Here is a 22,636-nt window from a genome sequence, read left to right as displayed (position 1 = left end):
GTTAAGTAGGGTAACAACTTTTCAGTCGTATCACACTATAGAGATCTTTGCATCCGTTTCTAAAATGCCTAAAACTCTGTTGTTGGGTCCCCCCCACCCCAAGTCCATGCATCAAGAAGGCAGTCAACCCTGTTCATAATGTTGGACTGATTATCACTGAGCTGACACTTGAGGGTGGATTTAATTTACCCCCCTCCCATCTCTGGGAAGTGTCCAGCTCACAGTTGGGGTTGATGCTTGTAAGGAAGTGACGACGAGTGCCTCGATGGGCCCTTCGTAGGATGTGGAGAGAGGCACAGAGGGATGCTGCAGGCTTATCTAGGAGGGAGTCAAGCCTGGGACAGTGGCAGGAGAGTAGGAAGGTCAAAGAGTAATGAAGGACTGGGGTAGGGATTTGGGAAGGCAGAGTATCCAAGAGAGGAGAGATGACGGGGGGCAGGGGGGGCGTGACGACAGGAGAGAATGGTCAGGGAGTGATGAAGAGAAAAGGAAAGATGGAGGGGAAAGTGAAAAAGTATTGCATGGCTTGTTAAAGTCTGTGCTCATCCTGTGTAACATTTCCATTTGTCATACTTTTGCTTCGGTGGCCTTATTGAGTGTGATTACCAGTTAATTCTAAACTTGAGGGCCATTGTGCTTTGAATCTGCTAATCCCAGCAAAGTCCTGTCCCTTTTTGGCATAATAATAACCTTTATTTATATAGCGCTTTTAATGTAGTAAAACGTTCCAAGGTGCTTCACAACAATTTTACAACACGTTACATATTGACCATTTGAAGGAAAGAGAGAAAAAGCGTGAGAAGGAAGTGTAAAAAGAGGTTAAAGGCTCGGGTCTGAAGCGGCAGCCAAAATGCTCACACAGATAGATACAGGCGAAAAAATTTTTTTTTTAATTCAAATTACATTTTAAATAATACAATAAGGAGTATACAATGGTAAGATCAGTATAATAAAGCTTAATTATAAAGAAACAAAATTAAATAATATATACCATAATTATAAGTTAAGTTAAAATGAGAAAATCAGCAATTAAATCAAATTAAATCAAGTTATTAGCTTTCTTTAAGATTCATTCCTTGTCCAATGATTTAATTAATATGGAAGAACCAATCACTGTCCTCTATCCTTATGATGTCATAATTTTATAACTTTTTTAATTTCTCGTTTTGTGCTCTTGATGGGACCTGGAATTTGCAATAGTTTTTCATGCAAGCCATGTTGAGGCTTTATGGTAATTCTTCGAGGCAGTCAGGAGCATTTTTTCCTCGATACTTGCGGAAGTTATTGGTCATTGTGCTGTCCTGATGTTGGGAATGATGCTTTCTGTGTGTCCAGGGGTTGTGGGGGAGGGAGGGAGGGGGGGGGCGGGGGGCAGGATTGCGGGAGAGAGCAAGAGAGCATAAGTTCAGCTCCAGGTTGTAACATTTTTATTTCAGTAGGTTTTTTGTAAGGCATCTTTTAAGATTCGGATCATGTGACCGCTGTAGTGCCCTTTTGTGATTTCAATTCTTTACTTCCAGGGTGAACTGTCACCCATTCGAGAGGATTGCCACACCATTCCAGACCTACAGCTGGACTATCCCACAGAAACAGCACACCATCGACTGTGTGAGGGCAGAGGACGCATATACCTCCCGACTCGGGTACGAGGGGCATATCTCTGGGCAGGTAAGAGGCAGGCGACAATGTTACAGTGCAGAGGTCTTTAAGTGCTGTGGGGGAGGTGGGGTAACACAAGTGTCTGGAAAATGTTTTTTTGTGGGGGGGGGGGGGGGCGGGGTAAAGACATGGATGACATTCTATTCCAGTAGTTGGTTGCACAACAGGAATTTCATATTTAATTTTTGTTCCTGCTCTCCTGAAGCTGCTAAACCATTGGGCCAAAAATTCTGGCCTCGCCGGGTCCGTACAAAGTGCGCATGGACCCGGCGAGGTTTTGCAAAAGCTGGTTTTCCGATCTGTCAGGATTTCTTTTGAACGATCCTCCGCATCCCCGGGAGAAGGACACCCGCGCGGGAGAGATTGGGCTATTTGCCCAACTCATGTCCTTCAAACTTGCACGTCTGGTAAAAGCAGGCGTATAGCCTACTTTTATTAGCGTAAGAGTTTTTAAACATCTAAAAATTTAAATTTAAACAATCATTTTTATATTTTAAAAACCCTGTCCATTAAGATAAGTTTATTTTTAACACTATTAAAACGCATTTTTTTTAAATTCCCGCAATTTTTTTTCTAAAACATTTAATTACATTTAATTTCAATGAATTTTAAATATGTGAGGGGTTTTATTTATTTAGTTATGCTATGTTTCGGTGTTTGAGGTTTTTCTTATTGATAGTAATGGGAGTCCGTACAACCACAGCTCTCATTTTCATCAATGAGAATACTGCATAGTGATTGGTGGTCCAGGCCCATGTGACTCCAGCATGTACATACCTGAAAGATATCTCCCCATGCGCTGCGCAACGACTCTTGGCCTCTAACCGGGATCCTCCAGGGCCACCAGGTACTTTCGTAGGTCGGAGGCGTTCATACGAAGGAAGCCTCCAACCGCAATTCACCCCTACCCCCCCCATCCCCCCCCACCACCACCAATGAATACAGTTACTTGAGGGTCATCTGCCTTCCAGTATCCAGCAGGCTATTTGACTGTGGCACCATCACAGCCGACCGAATCTTGCACTTAACCGGATGCTCACAGTTTTTAGCAGCAGTCACTATCCAGTAGGAATGTTGGCTGATTTTTGTTGCTTGATTTATGACTTGTTCCTTCTCCCTTACCCAGGGACACTGGCTATTGGTAATGGCCCAGCACTGTCCTGGTTGGGGGATCAGCTAACTCCGCACAAATTATAGGAACATTTGAAAAGGGTGAAAAACGGCACATCGATCCGTGCAGACAACAGTCTAACCTCGTACATCTTCAGCCACCTCCACTATACTATGCCCTGGGAGCAGCAAGAAATAGAGTAAATACCTAGCAGCTAATTCAGGATGAACTGTATGAAAGGACTTCCCAAGTTCATGTTTGGCAGTTTGTTCCAGAGGTCAATGACATTCTGTCAAAATAAATACTTCCTGGAATCTAACCTAACTTTTTGCCTATGGATCGGATCGTGTATGCATAACCTCTAGTTCTACTGTCCCCGCCATCTCGAATAGACTGAGCCTAATCTCTTCATTTTAAAAACCACAATCGCATCCTCTCTGGCCCTGCTTAATGCTAACACTTGGAGTCTAACTAGCACTCTAATTTTGGTCAGCTTCCTGTGCATCTTTTCTAGAGAGCTGATATCTGTCACCATATGCAGGGATCAAAATTGGACAAACTACTCAAACGTGTAGACAAACCAGTCACGTGTTGCTTGGTATAGTGCTCACTCAATCTAGCACCGCCTTTAGTCCAAAAGCAAAATACTGCGGATGCTGCAATCTGAAATAAGAACAGAAAATGCTGGAAATACTCAGCAGGTCAGGCAGCATCTATGGAGAGAGAAACCGAGTTAACGTTTCGGGTCGATTACCCTTCATCAGAACCACCTTTAATCTGTGGGGCTCAGCAACAGATTTACACTTTGCGCATTGGGGCGGCAAGGATTTGATCATTCATGTCAAAAAAATATCGTGTGAAAATGTTGTAGTAACTGACTAAACTAGAACTGTGAAATTTGAGCAGTGGTTAGTAATACGCTGTGATTATTTGGTGCTGCTTTTTATTGAATGGTTTGCTGCGTGTTGTTTTTCTGAAGTCCCGGGACTGGAATGAGGAGCTGCAGATGACACGGGAGATGCCCTGTCGGGAACTGACACAGCGGGTGTTCAGGGAGCGAACAATCTTCAAGGTGAGCAACAGAAACACCTCCACATCATTCCCGTGAGGTCTCTCTTGCATTTCATCGCCACGTAAATACAGCAATGCAGCACTTCCACCAATGGCTGAATTCCTATACATGTATCGTGTAACTCTTTTCAGCAGTGACAGGGATCACCCATATATATTCCTTCTCTTCCCATGCCTTCTCTGACTGAGAATTCAGTCTAAAGACTGACTTTCTGGACGCATATCCAGCCATTGCGGTGTGAGATCAAAATTGGGTGAATCTTATCCAAAGGAAGGGATAGAATGATCTGGCCTCTGCTTGTTGGCTTCCACAGTGATGGGGTTAAGAGCAGCAGATTCCGTGGGTGGCAAAATATGGGGCTGAGCCACTAGTGGGCATGACACATTGGACAATTGTTGTATGCCTCCTGAAACTGAATGAAATGTAACGAAACTTGGGGCAGCATCGTTTCTGAGTTGGGGGAAGCTGCAAGTTACCAATTGCACCTTTTGAGGGGAGGGGGGGCAATAATTTCTTACAGGGCTGATGTACGCCGGAGTTCTGTGAAGAAGAGCCCACCCTCCCACTGGCAAACACAGCGCATGTACTCACTTCTGCACCTTTCCTCCATCCTATCTATCCTTTCAGAATGTGTGCCGCTGTTTAACAGGCATAGTTTGCCTAGACCTGTTCATCAAGGTTGAAGTACTTGATTAAAGGTGCACTGCTGAAGTTAAGATTGCTTGTGGAGACTTTTGGCCATAACTTGGGGTTCACTGCAGGTACTGGGGGAAACAAAGTGTTCACTCTTCAACTAGGGAGGTCTTCTCATACATTCTGCATTACCCTTGGAAATCACTCTCTAATTTCAAGACCGTCATTGCACAATGGGCTTCCTATTGGGAATCCCACTCTACATAGAAACATAGAAAATAGGTGCAGGAGTAGGCCATTCGGCCCTTCGAGCCTGCACCGCCATTCAATGAGTTCATGGCTGAACATGCAACTTCAGTACCCCTTTCCTGCTTTCTCGCCATACCCCTTGATCCCCCTGGTAGTAAGGACTACATCTAACTCCTTTTTGAATATATTTAGTGAATTGGCCTCAACAACTTTCTGTGATAGAGAATTCCACAGGTTCACCACTCTCTGGATGAAGAAGTTTCTCCTCATCTCGGTCCTAAATGGCTTACCCCTTATCCTTAGACTGTGACCCTTGGTTCTGGACTTCCCCAACATTGGGAATATTCTTCCTGCATCTAACCTGTCTAAACCCGTCAGAATTTTAAACGTTTCTATGAGATCCCCTCTCATTCTTCTGAACTCCAGTGAATACAAGCCCAGTTGATCCAGTCTTTCTTGATATGTCAGTCCCGCCATCCCGGGAATCAGTCTGGTGAACCTTCGCTGCACTCCCTCAATAGCCAGAAAGTCCTTCCTCAAGTTAGGAGACCAAAACTGTACACAATACTCCAGGTGTGGCCTCACCAAGGCCCTGTACAACTGTAGTAACACCTCCCTGTCCCTGTACTCAAATCCCCTCGCTATGAAGGCCAACATGCCATTTGCTTTCTTAACCGCCTGCTGTACCTGCATGCCAACCTTCAATGACTGATGTCCAATACCCAGGTCTCGTTGCACCTCCCCTTTTCCTAATCTGTCACCATTCAGATAATAGTCTGTCTCTCTGTTTTTACCACCAAAGTGGATAACCTCACATTTATCCACATTATACTTCATCTGCCATGCATTTGCCCACTCACCTAACCTATCCAAGTCACTCTGCAGCCTCATAGCATCCTCCTCGCAGCTCACACTGCCACCCAACTTAGTGCCATCCGCAAATTTGGAGATACTACATTTAATCCCCTCGTCTAAATCATTAATGTACAATGTAAACAGCTGGGGCCCCAGCACAGAACCTACATGAACTATATGCTGGAGAAGAGGAACAGGAGCAAGCTGTAAGTGAAGCCAGATTAAACCAGCAGCCCCAGAGGACAGCCAGAATATCCCAGCCCTGCCTATCCAGCATGTTGCATTGGCCCAGGTGCACAGGTCTCCGATATAGATGGCTGCTTCTCTTGGGCTTGAGTTGGCCCTTCTCACATGGCTCCCAAGTTGCGGGATAAACACAGGACAGGCTGATGCCTCGTCATGAGAACTGATTCTGGTAACGCGCGATCAGAGGAAGAGCAGACTTCATGGAATCGGATAGATCCTTTAAATCCCTGAGAGAGTAAACAGAATATCCTTTTGTCCATCTTGGATGCTCTCCCATATACTCTGCAAGTTGACATTGACTGAGGCAGAGGGCCCCTCAAGAACTGAAGTCCTTCATTCAAGGCCTCCACTTGCCTGGATCACTCATGACGCAGGGGAAGCTTTGCAAATGCTGCTGTAGCTGTCACTTTCTCCCAGCAATGAGTTGAATTCCTCTCTGATGTTGGAACACAGGAAGGAGCAATGGAATCCACCGCTATCCTAGCCATTTGCTGCACATCCTGAGCGAGTCAACACAGAATCTCTGATTCTCTACTAGCGTCCTTCTCCTTATGTCGGGTCCCCCGAGATCCTCAACACAGACCAAACGGTGGCACAATTGAGGAACAGTGGAGGACTTTTAAGGAGCTCTTTCATAGTGCTCAACAAAAATATATTCCAGTGAAAAAGAAAGGCGGTAAGAGAAGGGATAACCAGCCGTGGATAACCAAGGAAATAAAGGAGAGTATCAAATTAAAAACCAATGCATATAAAGTGGCCAAGATTAGTGCGAAACTAGAAGATTGGGAAAATTTTAAACGACAGTAAAGAATGACTAAGAAAGCAATAAAGAAAGGAAAGATAGATTACGAAAGTAAACTTGCGCAAAACATAAAAACAGATAGTAAAAGCTTTTACAGATATATAAAACGGAAAAGAGTGACTAAAGTAAATGTTGGTCCCTTAGAAGATGAGAAGGGGGATTTAATAATGGGAAATGTGGAAATGGCTGAGACCTTAAACAATTATTTTGCTTCAGTCTTCACAGTGGACGACACAAAAACCATGCCAAAAGTTGCTGGTCACAGGAATGTGGGAAGGGAGGACCTTGAGACAATCACTATCACTAGGCGGGTAGTGCTGGACAGGCTAATGGGACTCAAGGTAGACAAGTCCCCTGGTCCTGATGAAATGCATCCCAGGGTATTAAAAGAGATGGCGGAAGTTATAGCAGATGCATTCGTTATAATCTACCAAAATTGTCTGGACTCTGGGGAGGTACCAGCGGATTGGAAAGCAGCTAATGTAACGCCTCTGTTTAAAAAAGGGGGCAGACAAAAGGCAGGTAACTATAGGCTAGTTAGTTTAACATCTGTAGTTGGGAAAATGCTTGAAGCTATCATCAAGGAAGAAATAGCGGGACATCTAGATAGGAATAGTGCAATCAAGCAGACGAAACATGGAGGGGAAATCATGTTTAACTAATTTACTGGAATTCTTTGAGGATATAACGAGCATGGTGGATAGAGGTGTACCGATGGATGTGGTGTATTTAGATTTCCAAAAGGCATTCGATAAGGTGCCACACAAAAGGTTACTGCAGAAGATAAAGGTATGCGGAGTCAGAGGAAATGTATTAGCATGGATCGAGAATTGGCTGGCTAACAGAAAGCAGAGAGTCGGGATACATGTATCCTTTTCGGGTTGGAAATCGGTGGTTAGTGGTGTGCCACAGGGATCGGTGCTGGGACCACAACTGTTTACAATATACATAGATGACCTGGAAGAGGGGACAGAGTGTAGTGTAACAAAATTTGCAGGTGACACAAAGATTAGTGGGAAAGCGGGTTGTGCAGAGGACACAGAGAGGCTGCAAAGAGATTTAGATAGGTTAAGCGAATGGGCTAAGGTTTGGCAGATGGAATACAATGTTGGAAAATGTGAGGTCATCCACTTTGGGGGAAAAAAAAAAGTAAAAGGGAATATTATTTGAATGGGGAGAAATTACAACATGCTGCGGTGCAGAGGGACCTGGGGATCCTTGTGCATGAATCCCAAAAAGTTAGTTTGCAGGTGCAGCAGGTAATCAGGGAGGCGAATGGAATGTTGGCCTTCATTGTGAGAGGGATGGAGTACAAAAGCAGGGAGGTCCTTCTGCAACTGTACAGGCTATTGGTGAGGCCGCACCTGGAGTACTGCGTGCAGTTTTGGTCACCTTACTTAAGGAAGGATATACTAGCTTTGGAGGGGGTACAGAGATGATTCACTAGGCTGATTCCGGAGATGAGGGGGTTACCTTATGATGATAGATTGAGTAGACTGGGTCTTTACTCACTGGAGTTCAGAAGGATGAGGGGTGATCTTATCGAAACATTTAAAATAATGAATGGGATAGACAAGATAGAGGCAGAGAGGTTGTTTCCACTGGTCGGGGAGACTAGAACTAGGGGGCACAGCCTCAAAATACGGGGGAGCCAATTTAAAACCGAGTTGAGAAGGAATTTCTTCTCCCAGAGAGTTGTGAATCTGTGGAATTCTCTGCCCAAGGAAGCAGTTGAGGCTAGCTCATTGAATGTATTCAAGTCACAGATAGATTTTTAACCAATAAGGGAATTAAGGGTTACGGGGAGCGGGCGGGTAAGTGGAGCTGAGTCCATGGCCAGATCAGCCATGATCTTGTTGAATGGCGGAGCAGGCTCGAGGGGCTAGATGGCCTACTCCTGTTCCTAATTCTTATGTTCTTATGTTCTTATGTTCTTATGCTCTGCGGCTAGGGGCGAACCCGTACTGCGCTTCCGCTCAACTACATCAAGCTCCACTTCCGCATCTGCATCTTCTGGTTTCCTTGTGCTCTGTGTCTCCCCACTTGTCCATCCCTTACTGTTGTTTGTACCCCTTGAGCAGGTATCTCTGGGTGACTGAGTACAAGGGTGATGATAAATGATGGGGTGGGTGAGTGGTTGCCAGCGTTGCCGGGGTTGGAGGAAACTGCAAGGATTTGTTTGTCTCTGCTGTATCCTGACCTGCAGCCTCTGGAGGAAAGAAACGGCATCCTATCTTCAGATACCCACAAAGTATCTGATGATGAATTAAGTGGCAACTGGTGAAGAGACTGAAGAATACATTGTATAATTAGCTAAGTAAAAGATGTGATTGCACTCGAGAGGGTACAGAGGAGATTTACGAGGATGTTGCCTGGAGAATTTTAGCTATGAGGAAAGATTGGATAGGCTGGGGTTGTTTTCTTTGGAACAGAGGAGGCTGAGAATTGCGGTGTATAAAATGAATGGATAAGAAGGACTTATTTCCCTTAGCAGAGGGGCCAACAACCAGGGGGAATAGATTTAAAGTAATTGGAAGGAGGTTTAGAGGGGATTTGATGGGAGATCTTTTCAGGGTGGTGAGGGTCTGGACCTCACTGCCTGAAAGGGTGGTAGAGGCAGTAACCCTTACCACATTAAAAAGTACTTGGCTGTGCACTTGAAGTGCCGTAACCTACAGGGCTACGGACCAAGAGCTGGAAAGTGGGATTAGGCTGGATAGCTCTTTATCAGCCAGCATGGAAATGATGGGCTGAATGGCCTCCTTCTGTGCTGTAAATTTCTATGACTCTATGAAAACATGTACGTTTTTTCGAACCCACGGTGGCATGCCCCTGTCCCCAACTGCCAGGTCAGAGTTGAGACCAATTATGGCCATTGCTGCTAAATGCTGGGTGTTAGCACATCTTCCTTCAGTGGCCTGGTGTTCCCTGGCATGGTGTGTTGCCTTCTCCTGCAGGAGGAATGCACAGTGTTCATTAGTTGCTGCAGTTCCCCAATCCTTCAGTCACTATCCATAAGGAATCATGAATGGCTGATAGCAAGGGTAGATCTCATCGAGCAAGGACCTAGAATGCGAGACTTCCACATGCTAGCATGCATTACAGGATGCGAGGTACAATATATATGCTGCCAAACGATTTTGCTTCTGGGGCAAGGAATATGGTGCTGTGATACTCCAAATGGCAATGATGTTGATTTGAGGGCATACCCACGTGCTTCTGTATGATTCCGTTATCTGCCCTGTTATTCCTCTGAAAATACTCTGAACTTTGCTAACCTAGTGAGATCATTAAACTTCTTCCAACACTGCAGAGGGAGTCCTTGGATTCAGGAGATCCTACTCATAGCCACTTCCTTTCATAAAGCCCATATTGCTGCACGTATTGGCTTCTTCCCAAGCATTCCAATGATTGCATCCCTCTTTTTTTTAATTTGAGCCATCAGCACTTCCACATCGGGAAGTTAGATGATCATTTCCTTTCTATTGCTCCAGCCTCTCCCAAAAGCTTTCTCAGCCCTTTAACTGCTCACAGCCCTTTCAATGCAAATGTTGCGTCCTTCCCCAATTTTCCAGGTTGTCCCGGGTGTATCTGGGCTGTTGGTGGAAATCTCGCCCTTATTACGCCAGCATTATTTAACTTTGCTGACCTCAGGTTTTCCAATGGGGTCAGCCTCCGTTGTTTCCAGCTGGCATAAGACTCACTCTGCCGCACATGCCATTGGATTGGAGACCTCGGATGTTTTTACTGCTCTGGCTGAATGTGCACCTGGGCTGTGTGCGAGGTATATGTAGCTCGCAATGGGGCATGCAGATGGCTTTCACTGCATTAAAGACTATCCCTCAAACAGATACTCAACAACAACAACAACACCAATAATTTATATAGCGCCTTTAAAGGTGCTTCATGGGAGTATTATGAGATAAAAGATTTGACACCAAGCCGCATAAGGAGAAGTGAGGCCAGGTGACCAAAGCTTGGTCAAAGAGGTAGGTTTTAAGGAGCATCTTAAGGAGGGAAAGAGAGTTTTAGGTGGGGCATTCCAGAGCTTAGGGCCTGGACAACAGAAGGCACGCCACCAATGGTTGAGCGATTATAATCAGGGATGCTCAAGAAGGCAGAATTAGAGGAGTGCAGACATCTCGGTGGGGGGGGGGGGGCGGGGTTGCGGGGTTGTGGGGCTGGAGGAGATTCAAGATAAGAAGGGGCGAGGCCATGGAGGGATTTGAAAACAAGAATGTGAATTTTGAAATCGAGGAGTTGCTTAACCGGGAGCCAGTGTAGGTCAGTGAGCACATGGTGACCGATTAAGATGCTCTTTTTGTTTCCAACTAGGTGAACAGTGATTTTGTGGCAGCTGCCACCCGTGGTGCGATGGCGGTGGTCGATGGGAACATCATGGCCATCAATCCGGGAGAATATACCAAAATGCAGATATTCATCTGGAACAACATCTTCTTCAGTTTTGGATTCGACGTCCGGGACAACTACAGAGAGTCCGGCGGGGATCACGCTGCCTACGTTGCGTCCAACAATGACTTGAAAGGGATTCAAGCATACAGTAATCTGGACGTGAAGGGTCTGCACATGCTGGGGACCGTGATCGTGGATTACCGGGGTTACCGGGTCATCGCACAGTCCATTGTCCCTGGGATTCTGGATCACGAGCAGGATCAGAATGTGGTGTACGGATCGATAGATTTTGGGAAAAGCGTCATGACTCATCATGCGTACATCAGCCTGTTGATGAAGACCTCCAAGCCCCTGCGGATTCAGAAGCACATGGTCCTGAATGAAGTGGAGCAGCCCGTCCTGCTGTGCTCTTCCGTGGACTGCAAAGGGATTGTGGGCAATGACGGGAGAAGCTACCTTCTGGATGTGTTCCGGACATTCCCCTCCGATCTGAACTTCCTGCCGGTAGCTGGTGAAGAGCTGCAAGAGGAATGTAGAAAATTAGGATTCCCAAAGGAATATCGACATAAACTGTGCTGCCTACGACCGGAGCTGGTGGAGAATTTCATCCAACATAAGTAATATTTTATCCAATATAATCTGTAGAGGATCATAGAATGTTACAGCACATAATCTGGTCAATCCAGTTAGTGCTGGTGTATTTCTTCACATAAACCACCTCGTCTCATCCCACTCCCACTCTACTGCCTGCCTTTATAATACCCTTTGAATATTTCTTTTTTAAGCAACTATTTAATTCCCTTGCTTTTGGTTTTTCTTTGAATGTCCTTGTATACTTGTATTACCACCTTTTAACAACCTAGAAAGTTGTGCACCAAGGTTCTTCTGCTCCTATACTTCATTTAAAACCCTACCATTTAAGGTGTGTTTCCTTCCCTATTCTTGGTTTCAAAATGTCTTTTTCCCTTTTTATGTCCTCCTGCGATCTTTCACAATCCTCATCCCATTTTGATAGAGTAAATTAAATATTACATCATATATAAATAAATATAATATATGTCCAAATTATTCATGTATTTAATACATGAGAAGCCCCAACTTGAATACCTGTGGAACATTCTTTAACATTTCCTTTCCAGCTTGAGAAGCTTTCTTTCATCACTACACTTTGTATTCTACCCTCCAACCATCTCTCTCTTTGTATGGCCAGATCTTCCTCATTTCTATGTGCCATTATCTTCATCACGAGAAAGAACTTTGGAACAGTAGACCGTTCCACCTTAAACATTCACTCCCTTCACCACCCGTGCACCGTGGCTGCAGTGTGTACCATCTACAAGATGCACTGCAGCAACTTGCCAAGGCTTCTTTGGCAGCACCTCCCAAACCCGCGACCTCTACCACTTAGCAGGACCAGGGCAGCAGGCACATGGGAACACCATCAGCTGCAAGTTCCCCTCCAAGTTACACATCATCCTGACTTGGAAATATCTCGCCATTCCTTCATCATTGCTGGGTCAAAATCCTGGAACTCCCTCCCTAACAGCACTGTGGGAGTTCCTTCACCACAAGGACTTCAAGGGAAGGCGGCTCACCACCACCTTCTCAAGGGTAATTAGGGATGGGCAATAAATGCTGGCCTTGACGGCGATGTCCACATCCCAGGAACTAATTTTTTTTTTAACTCTCGAGCCAGTTCTGCCATTCAAGTAAGTCTTGGCTGATTGGGAGCTCACCTCTATTAACCTACCTTAGTTCTGTAACCCTTTATACCCTTGCCTAACAAAAATCTATCGATCTCTGTTTTTAAGTTTTTTGAATTGACTTAGCATTAACAATTTTGGAGTTTCTTCTCAATGCTTTGAGAATCCATGTAAATCACTCCATTTCCTTTATCTATTCTGTTTTTCTTCAAACGTCTTGTTTCTTACTCCGTGCAGGGCTGTGGTTCTAGCTGATGTCGGTGGCACCAGCTGACCTTGGTTACCTGGCCCCAAGTGGTTGTTCTACCTGTGTGAATCCAGGCAACACATGTTTGGGAGGTGGGTGCATCACAACAAAGCCAGATTCTGATGTCAGCTGACATCTATAAACATGCACTTTCCACTGAATAGTGGTTAGAAGAAGGAATATTGGCCAAATCCCCTCCCTCCCTCAAGACGTGGCATAATTGGGTCAATTGTAGCACCCCAACCACCATCTGGGACTGATCTCCGATAACGCCAAAAAGATATCGCAAAGCCTCATTAAAATGTTGCTCTGTCAGCAGACGTGCATTGCGCACAAACTTGTCTTTGTTTTAGATTTTCTCCCCATGGCACATACTGCACCCTTGTTAATCCTGCTGAGTAGCCATCTGCTGGGAAGTATGAAAGCATGCTATGGTGTGACAGGACCTCTTTGCTTTCTCCCCCTCTTTTTTTTCTCTCCCTCTCTCCTCCACGTGGGAATGTCCCTGGCGTTGGCCTATTGTCATTAAATGGTAATACAACTGAAATTGTAACCTGAATATGGTGACCCAGCTTTATTCATAGTCTGGACAAACCATGAGGTAGGTACAACACAAATATGTGGCATTTTGAACAATTCTGCTGTTGGAACAGCATTCTGCATTGTGGGGCGATATTTTTATGCAAACAACACTAGGGCAGATCCTGGCTAGATGTGTGATGAGATCAATCTTTCGTGAATTCAGATTGACTGGACTGCGTAGATGTAAGCAGGCTATTTCACTTGGACTGGGAACTCAGACATAGAGGACATGATTTAAGATTTACAAACCTCTTTGAAAACCGTTTTTCTTTTCTACTATATTTGAAACTTGTTTGTGTTTAAAATTTTGCAAGGTATAAATATAGTACGCAGTGTGAAGCAGTGACGGACATTGAGCTTATCCCACACGTGAGGAAGATCTCGTGGCTCACACGTGGGTTAAACTCTGTGACCTTCCATTGTTCTGGTATCTGAGTGACCAGGTAACCTGCTCCCAGGCCTCTGCCAAAGCCATGAGATGCCATGTGTGGACCAGGAGACTTGCCCTCTGGTTCCCACCATCACCTGGTGCAGAGCACCCGTCCTCGACTTGGCATTTTCTACTCGCGCAGGCACAAATGGGGATGTGCCACACATGCAGATATATTTGTGAGACCTGTTGCTGCGCAGTTCATCGCTTTGCAATGTCGGTGCGCCAAATCCGTCGAGATTTTGAAGTTACATCTCCCAACAGGACGGTTTGTGTCTTGAACGTACGATAGGAAACCCGTGTTCTGTAATGTTGACCATGCTGCTGCTGCTAACCACGACCTTACCATCTCTGCTCGTGTTACGTTCGGCTGTTTTTCATACTTTAGGCACACGCAGTTTGCAAAGCTCTTGAAGGAGAAAATGTGCAGAAGTGACAGAAGCAAGAGTTTAATGGAGAATGGAGAGAGTGCAACAGAAAATTATGGTAAGGGAGTTCAGTGCTTCCAGAAGTTAGTTGAGGGTGGTGCTGGAGGGCGGGGGGCGCAGTGGGAGGGACGCAACAGTTCTCAATGACTCTGATGGGAGAGTTATTGAGCTGGTATCAAAGGCTATGTCTCGATTGGTGGAGAGCACTGCATACAGCATGTAAAAAAACATTGCAAACCATGCTGGCGTGTGGGAAATGCAAGTGAACGCGCGAGTTCTAGGATACTGTCAGAGACCGAGGATCACAAATCACAGTTCCACATACTGCAATTGAGTTGCGTTCTGATCAACAAAAGACACTCCCTTGATAGGATGGGTAGTGAGATAAGGGGTACAGTAGCATAGTAATCCAGAGGCCTGGACTAATGATCCAGGGACATGAGTTCAAATCCTACCACGGCAGCTGGGGAATTTAAAATCTAATAAATAAATCTGGAATAAAGTTAGTATCAGTAATGGTGATTATGAACCCATCTGGTTCACTAATGTCCTTTTAGGGAAGGAAATCTGCCGCCCTTACCCGGTCTGGCCTATATGTGACTCCGGACCCACAGCAACGAGGTTGACTCTTAATTGCCCTCTGAAATGGCCCAGCGAGCCACTGTTGTATTCAAGAAGACGGCTCACCTTCTCAAGGGCAGTTAGGGATGGGCAATAAATGCTGGCTTTGCCAGCAACGTCCACATCCCTTGAGTGAATTTATTAAAAAAAATAACTCAATACTGACAATGTGAGGGTTAATGTGGGGTATAGGCATGCTTGTGATTGAATCCATCCCCCACGGCTGTGCTTTATATTGCTTGAGAATAAAGTTCCGTAATGCAGTCAGATGTCAATACAGAAAATAGATAATAGCCCAGATTTTGCGATAATTATCAGCATTGCTCAGTGGTAGCAGTCTTGCCTCTGAGTCAGATGGTTGTGACTTCAAGCCCCACTCCAGCCCCTGAGCATGTCTGTGCAGTAACAAGGGAGTGCTGTAGTGTCGTAAATGCTGAGCAGATGTCCCCAAGTCCTGGCCAACCTCAACGAAAACAACCAAAAGAGATTAACTGGTCATTTAACGCATTTGCTGTGCCAGTCCATGGGACCTTGCTGTGCGCAAATTAGTGGCTGCCGACAAAACAACTGACTACACTTCAAAAGAACACAAGCTTTCTTTATAATGGAAAAATAATTGAATCTCTGTACATCAGTGGTGCAGGTGCACTTGCACCATAGCATGGGGCGCTGTGATGATTTTGGAATTGTAAGCCATGTGCCCTGTTTGAACAGACGACAGACACAGGAAAAGCTTGCCACATAGCGCACTTGGTTGAGGAGTGCAAAATCTTGAAAGGCTGCTGCTTGTCATAAAAGGGGCAAATTGTAGTGGTAACAGAAAACATAGAGGAGTGATTGTTTATAATGCAACCATTTGGGTTAAACTGCTCCCTTTGGTGCTGAAGCATTGGAGATCCTGGAGTATTACATGGGGCTGGATGACCTTGTATGGGGCTGAAGACTACTTTCCAGTATAAGCACAAATGCCATCTGCATCGAGGGGGGTCTCTGCCTCAGTCAGTGCAGTTATCCCGGTCCCTTGCACTTGCCTGCAAATTTAAGAAATGAACCGGCACAAAGAGGAAGGCAAAGGCTAGTGTACTTATCACTGCGCATAATGTTTTGCAACCCCTCCAGTATGGCAGGAACTGAAGCTGGGAACGGCCGTACCCTCTGGAATGTACCATGTCCGGCAATGTGCATGACCATTGCCCTTGTGCACGCACGGTTTCATTGCGCCTGAGCCGCGAAACACATCCCTGATTTTAGGTGGAGGTGGCAGCCGATGAACAGCAAACTGATGTTGAGGAGCTTCTCTGCTCGAGAAGCTTTCTCAGTGGAATCCACAGCCGTGGATGCTGAGGATAGCCTTGCTTTCCTAACAGCCATCCGCGTAGTCTTCGACATAAAATGCAAATACTGTGAAATGCCGTACGACAAAGGCATTACAGCTGCTCCCAGGGTAATGGCCACTGATGTGCACAATGTTAATTCTGTGATCGCATTCCAAATGAATGCAGACTCCTTCTTTTGATGAAGACCACGGCGGGGTTCAGATCAGGCAGGGGTAATAGTGTGTGATTCTGAGGAAATCCTGATGCCTGCTGTGTTTCGTTCAGCCAGTGCCTCTTCACACAGGAAAGGCGGTCCTATCATCAATTGTAGTGGTAGCGGTGGCTTGGAAGGTTAGCATAGCATGAAAACCTCCTGTTATGGCAATCTTCCCCATGATGAGAAGAGCCAACCCTCATCCAGACATGTGCAGATCATTGGGCAGCAGACAGCTGTGAAGTGGAGATGGTGTGAAAGGGGTATTCTCCGACGTGTGCAGGTGCAGGTCCGGGACAGTGCCCGACATATCCAGAATGTCTTGGGGGTTGTTGCACCTGCATCACAAACTCCGCTTCCTCATTTAAACAGCATATTTGGAACCCACATATAAATATGCATCCTTGCCTCTTGAAGTTGCAACTTCAAAGCGAATGTTTTTTTTTAAAAAAAGCACAGTGGCAGGCAAAAAAAGCCAAAAAAATGCAATAATAGAGGCTGAACCAGCTAATGCACAAATAAAATTCCAGCAAAAGGAAGAGGAACTCACGTGCGCAAAAAAAAATTAAATTGCCGCATTGCTTTAAGAGGCTGCCTGTAGCAAGCAAACTGCCCAGGGCTCCTGTGCAACCACTTTTTATGGATGAGGCTCGCACTCTGAACTCATTAGGTTTAATATGGGATCATATTTTACTAATTTAAATATGTCCAGTGTTCCGCATTGTCTCTCTTTGAAATGGCTGCAATCATGCCACATACTAAAAGAGGCTGTGTGGTTGATAATGAAGAAGAAAGCTGCAGACTGCAGGAATATATCAACGTACAGGTCATGTGGGCGGAGTAGTGGAAAATGGAATTCAATACGGATCAGTGTGAGGTGATGCATCTGGAGGTCTAACAATGCAAGGGAATACACATTAAATGGTAGGACACTGAAAACTGTAGAGGAACAAAGAGACTTTGGAGTGCAGGTCCACAGATCCCTGAAGGTAGCAGGCCAGGGAAATAAGGTGGTTAAGAAGGCATATGGAATACTTGCCTTTATTAGTCGAGGCATGGAATACAAGAGCAAGGAGGTTATGCTTGAACTGTATAAAACACTGGTTAGGCCGCAGCTGAGGTACTGTGTGCTGTTCTGGTCACTGCATTTTGGGAAAGATGTGATTGCATTGGAAAGGGTGCAGAGGAGATTTACAAGAATGTTGCCTGGACTGGAGAATTTCGGCTTTGAGAAAAGATTGGAGATGCTGGGTCTGAGGGGAGACCTGATTGAGGTGTGTAAAATTATGAGGGGCCTGGATAGAGTGGATAGGAAGGACTTATTTCCCTTGGCAGAGGGATCAACAACCAGGGGACATAAATTTAAAATAATTGGGGGGAGATTCAGAGGCGATGAGGGGAAATTTCTTCACCTAGAGGGTGGTGGGGGTCTGGAACTCACTGCCTGAAAGGGTGGTAGAGACAGAAACCCTCACCACATTTAAAAGTACTTGGATGTGCACTTGAAGTGCCGTAACCTACAGGGCTACAGAGCAAGAGCTGGAAAGTGGGATTAGGCTGGATAGCTCTTGGTCGACCGGCACGGACATGATGGGCCGAAATGGCCTCCTTCCGAGCTGTAAATTTCTATGATTCGGCGCAGTAGGAATTGGGTTGCCAACGCTCCAGGATTGTCCTGGAGTCTCCAGGAATTAAAGGTTCATCTCCTGGACACTGCTGCGAGCAACCCAGGAGAAAAATCGTTCGGGCATTTAAAATTTTTTTTTGTTGAACTTTCCTTTAATGGCTGTAAAAATATTGCCGATTCGGGGAGGGGGTGGGGGGGTGGGGGCTGTTTGACTGGGTGAGATGGGTGGGGGGGGTCATGTGATGAAACCTCCAGGAATACCTTCTACTAGAGTTGGCAACTGTAAGCACACCTGGCTCAGCATTCAGTTGTTCAGCCAACTTTGCCTGCAGAGTGCCAGCAAAGACCGTATCTTTCACACATACTGCTCCGAATGATTTATCAGTTGCATCTCGAGTCTGCTTTGTATCAGATCTCATAATGGCACATTTCTCTGTAAATATGCCCAATGTCTTTTTTTTTTAAAACGGCTTTTAATGAGACCCATTACACTGTCATATAACCACATTGGAAAAGTAGAGGATGGGACATTAAAGCCCGTGTGTCTTAACATTCAAGCTTTTCTAACATATCACTCAGTTGTCTTTTAAATGCTCTCATACAATGGTGATGATGCTCTGCATGTCTGATGTCTGGAGACCTTGTCCTAACTTGCACTGCAGTCTTTTCTTTTTTTCCCCCCCTCCATAGATTATATGAGAGATGTTGAAGAAATTAAGGCAGCATGTCAGGAGGTCGGCTCCATCAATGACACCACCTTTGACATTCGTTTCAATCCAAATGTTTATTCACCAGGTAACGTACATCGCTTGAGGCAGCATTATCCTTTAACAACAATATGTCGATGAATATTTCAGCCCAAATATTGCACAGCGGAATAACCGTTTGGATTTTAAGATGCTGAAAGGAGCACTGGTGGGTTTAAGAAACTGCAGTTGCTGCTGTTACTGCCACCTTATTACTGGGAATTATCACCTTGGAAAGTCTTTCGGTATTCCCAGCAAATCCAGTTGGGAAGGTTGTCTTTTCTTGTTAGAACATGTTCTGGACTTGGAATAAACCTGTCATTTTTTTGTGACATATTTTGCACTAATCATTCAAGATTTAGAATGGATATGTGAGCAGACCTAGTTTATAATGATTCATGGGCCAGCGTAACCGATTAATAGCCAACCGTAGCATCGTTTCAGATCTTGTTTAGGTTCCACTTTGCAGAATCAAGGCCTGACTTATCAGGGACTTGAACTCTTCTTTCAACTGGGATGGAACTTCTGCTGGAATGAGAACCAGTTCATCATAATTATCTGGGAACAATAATGTAGTGGCTGTGGTACTGGACTCGTAACCCCCAAATCCCACCGCATCTTCTGAATAGAATTCAGTAAATCTGGTCATGTATGGGGTAGCACCAGAAGTAATGCCCATGAAAGCTATTGTAAAAGATTAACTGGTTTACTGTCCTTCAGGGAAGGGAACCTGCTACTACTATTCAATCTGACTGACATGTGACTGGTCCCACAATACCTGGTCAACTCCTGGTCCCTTCTGAAGTGGCTTGGTCAGCTGCTCCGTTGTCGAGGGCAACACAACTAATAGCCAATGAATATGGCTTTGCTGGTGTCACTCACATCTGAGGAACAAATAAAAAAAGGAAGTGGCGATTGTATTAAACTGGCTTGTTTTTAAGGAGATGCTAAGATTTAATGAAATTCTTTACACACAGTTTCCTGATAGCTCAGTTGATTAATGTACTGTCCTGTTTGCTACTGAGCAAATAGATCGCAAGGTTTCTACAGCAACTTGCACTTGTATGGCACCTTTAATGTAGAAAACTATCCTAAAGCGCTTAATAGAGACAAAAAAAAATTATTGCTGATCCGAGGAAAGAAATATTAGGAGGAGTGACCAAAAGATTGGTCAAAAGAGTTAGGTTTTAAGAAGGGTCTTAAAGGAGGAGAGAGATGTCTTTGAGGGAATTAAAGAACATGGGACCTGGGCTGTTGAAGGCAATGGTCAGAGGAATGGGGAGTTAACTGAGAGGGATGGGTCTGTGGAGCTGGAAATACAAAAATAGGGAGGTGTAAAGGATTTAAACGCGAGGATGAGAATTAAAAATTTAAGGCATTGGGTGACTGGGAGCCAATGTAGATCAGGAATGATGGTCATGTGTGTGAAACTTGATGTGGGATAGGATATGGGCAGCAGAGTTTTGAATGAGCTGAAGTTTGGGCTTGGTTGGGATGCTGGCCAAGAACATAAGAGCACAAGCATTAGGAGCAGGAGAAGGTCATACGGCCCTTCAAGCCTGCTTTGCCATTCAATAAGATCATGGCTGATCTTCTACCTCAACTCCACTTTCCTACCTAAACCCCATATCCCTGGATTCCCCTAGAGTCCAAAAATGTATTAGAATAGTTAAGTCTGGAGGTGGTATGAGCATTGGATAAGGATTTCAACACATGTAGCGACAGAGGCAGACATATGTTGCAGTGATGGAAGTGGGCAGTTTTTGTGCTGGCGAGTCATAGGGCTGGAAGGACGGACCAAATAGGATCCTGGGCTAGTGAATAGTCTGGCTCAGCCTAAGACAGTGGTTGGGGAGGTGTTTGGAGTTTCAGACAGAGGCCAATGATGATTGCTTTGGTCTTCCAGTGTTTAGCTGGAGGAAGTTCTGGTTGATCCAAGCAGTCTGACAACACCGAGGAAGAGGAGCACTCGAGAGAAGTGGTGGAGAGCCAAGAGCTGGGGTCATAAGCATCTATATGAAAGCTGATCCCATGTCTGCAGATGATGTTGCCATTGGGCAGCATGTAGATTAGCTAGACTAGAATTCAAATCTCAAACTTTCCTGATGTGTATAGCTCAGGGCCAAATTGATCTGCATTTTTCCACTCGTCATCATACGCAGTCCCTCGAAATCGAGGAAGACTTGCTTCCACTCCAAAAGTGAGTTCTCAGGTGCCTGTACAGTCTCTGTCACAGGTGGGACAGACAGTGGTTGAAGGAAAAAGTGGGTGGGGAGTCTGGTTTGCCACACACTTCTGCTTGCGCTTGTTTCCTGCATGCTGTCAGCGACGAGACTCGAGGTGCTCAGTGCCCTCCTGGATGCTCTTCCTCCACTTAGGGCGGTCTTTGGTCAGGGACTCCCAGGTGTCGGTGGGGATGTTGCACTATATCAAGGAGGCTTTGATGGTGTCCTTGAAACGTTTCCTCTGCCCACCTGGGGCTCGCTTGCCGTGTAGGAGTTCCGAGTAGAGCGTTTGCTTTGAGAGTCTTGTGTCGGGCATGCGAACAATGTGGCCCGCCCAACGAAGCTGGTCGAGTGTGGTCAGTGCTTCGATGCTGGGGCTGTTGACCTGATCGAGAACACTAACGTTGGTGCGTCTGTTCTCCAAGGGGATTTGCAGGATCTTAGGGAGACATTGTTGGCAATGGGTAACTATAGATATTGTGCTTGGCGTCATCGTCACTTTCTTATATATATTACAATTTATTACATGGAGTAAATGATCACCTGCCATTTTTGGAGCCATCAAACACAATATTCTCCAACCTATTTTGGGCCTCTTCATGCCATCTGAACTTCCAGAAAGCTGTTGCCAGATGTCACTTGGTTCCGTTTTGCTCACTTTATGAAATGTGATGTTACAGTTTGACAACTGTGGGAGAGGGAAGTAGATGCCAATTGGGAAAGATAGTTTTTTGGGGAAATGGGCTGGTGGCGGATATAGAGAAGAGTCCAAGACACTATTGGTCTAAAGGTGGGAGAATTGTGCCATCTACCTTCCAAACTGCTGATATCATCACTGCCATCCCTTAACTTGACTAATGCAAATATTCACCAAAGAAAGCACAGTATTTGGTTGTAACAGGAAGGTACAACTCACCATTGGCACCATTGTGGAAACCCAATGATTTCCATGAAACTGGCCCACTATTCCATCACAAGTACTGACCATAAAATACATTATTTAGCTTGCCACAAATGCTTTGTAATTAATTGGCTTATTGTGAATGCATTGTAAATAATTGGTTGTGAGCATTTTGTACATTGTGGTTGGAGCTGTTTTTAATCGCTTGATGCGTTTATGCAACAACTGGTGGGCTTCTCTGCTGAGAAGTAGTGGGTTGTTTGTAATCAGAATTGACTTTCTGTTGCAGATGTAAGATTTCCTGAGTCTGAACAGCAGGCTCTGCAACTTCAGAAGCGACTGATGAAGGAAATTGCAGCCTTCCTCGTGTCCGTGCAGCTTCCCAGTTTTGTAAGTTGGTTTGGATCTCTTCACCTTCTCCGCTAAGTCTGGTTGGTGGACCAAGGGATCGAGAGGAAAATAGAGCCAGCATTAGAGACAAGGAAAAAAATCTGCATGGGGAAAAATACTTTTTTGTAGATTTACAAGAATGAGATCTAAGATGAGAAAATCTCAT

General features: G+C 45.2%; 1 protein-coding gene across 3 annotated transcripts in view; it reads left to right on the top strand.

Moving 5' to 3' along the window:
• Window positions 1-22,636, top strand: part of LOC139268989 (clustered mitochondria protein homolog) — a 93,983-nt gene that overhangs the window by 41,022 nt on the left and 30,325 nt on the right. For all 3 annotated transcript variants that reach the window (XM_070887908.1, XM_070887906.1, XM_070887907.1), the window contains 6 exons: window positions 1,521-1,668; window positions 3,750-3,842; window positions 10,963-11,657; window positions 14,391-14,488; window positions 18,899-19,003; window positions 22,370-22,470. In XM_070887908.1, the coding sequence (XP_070744009.1) occupies window positions 1,521-1,668; window positions 3,750-3,842; window positions 10,963-11,657; window positions 14,391-14,488; window positions 18,899-19,003; window positions 22,370-22,470 (1,240 nt within the window). The remainder of the gene's footprint in view (window positions 1-1,520; window positions 1,669-3,749; window positions 3,843-10,962; window positions 11,658-14,390; window positions 14,489-18,898; window positions 19,004-22,369; window positions 22,471-22,636) is intronic.

This window comes from Pristiophorus japonicus, chromosome 8 (assembly GCF_044704955.1).
Source record: "Pristiophorus japonicus isolate sPriJap1 chromosome 8, sPriJap1.hap1, whole genome shotgun sequence".
In the NCBI taxonomy this organism is placed as follows: Eukaryota; Metazoa; Chordata; class Chondrichthyes; family Pristiophoridae; genus Pristiophorus; species Pristiophorus japonicus.
The sequence above is the reverse complement of the archived record's forward strand: the minus strand, read 5'-3'. Positions and strand labels throughout refer to the sequence as shown.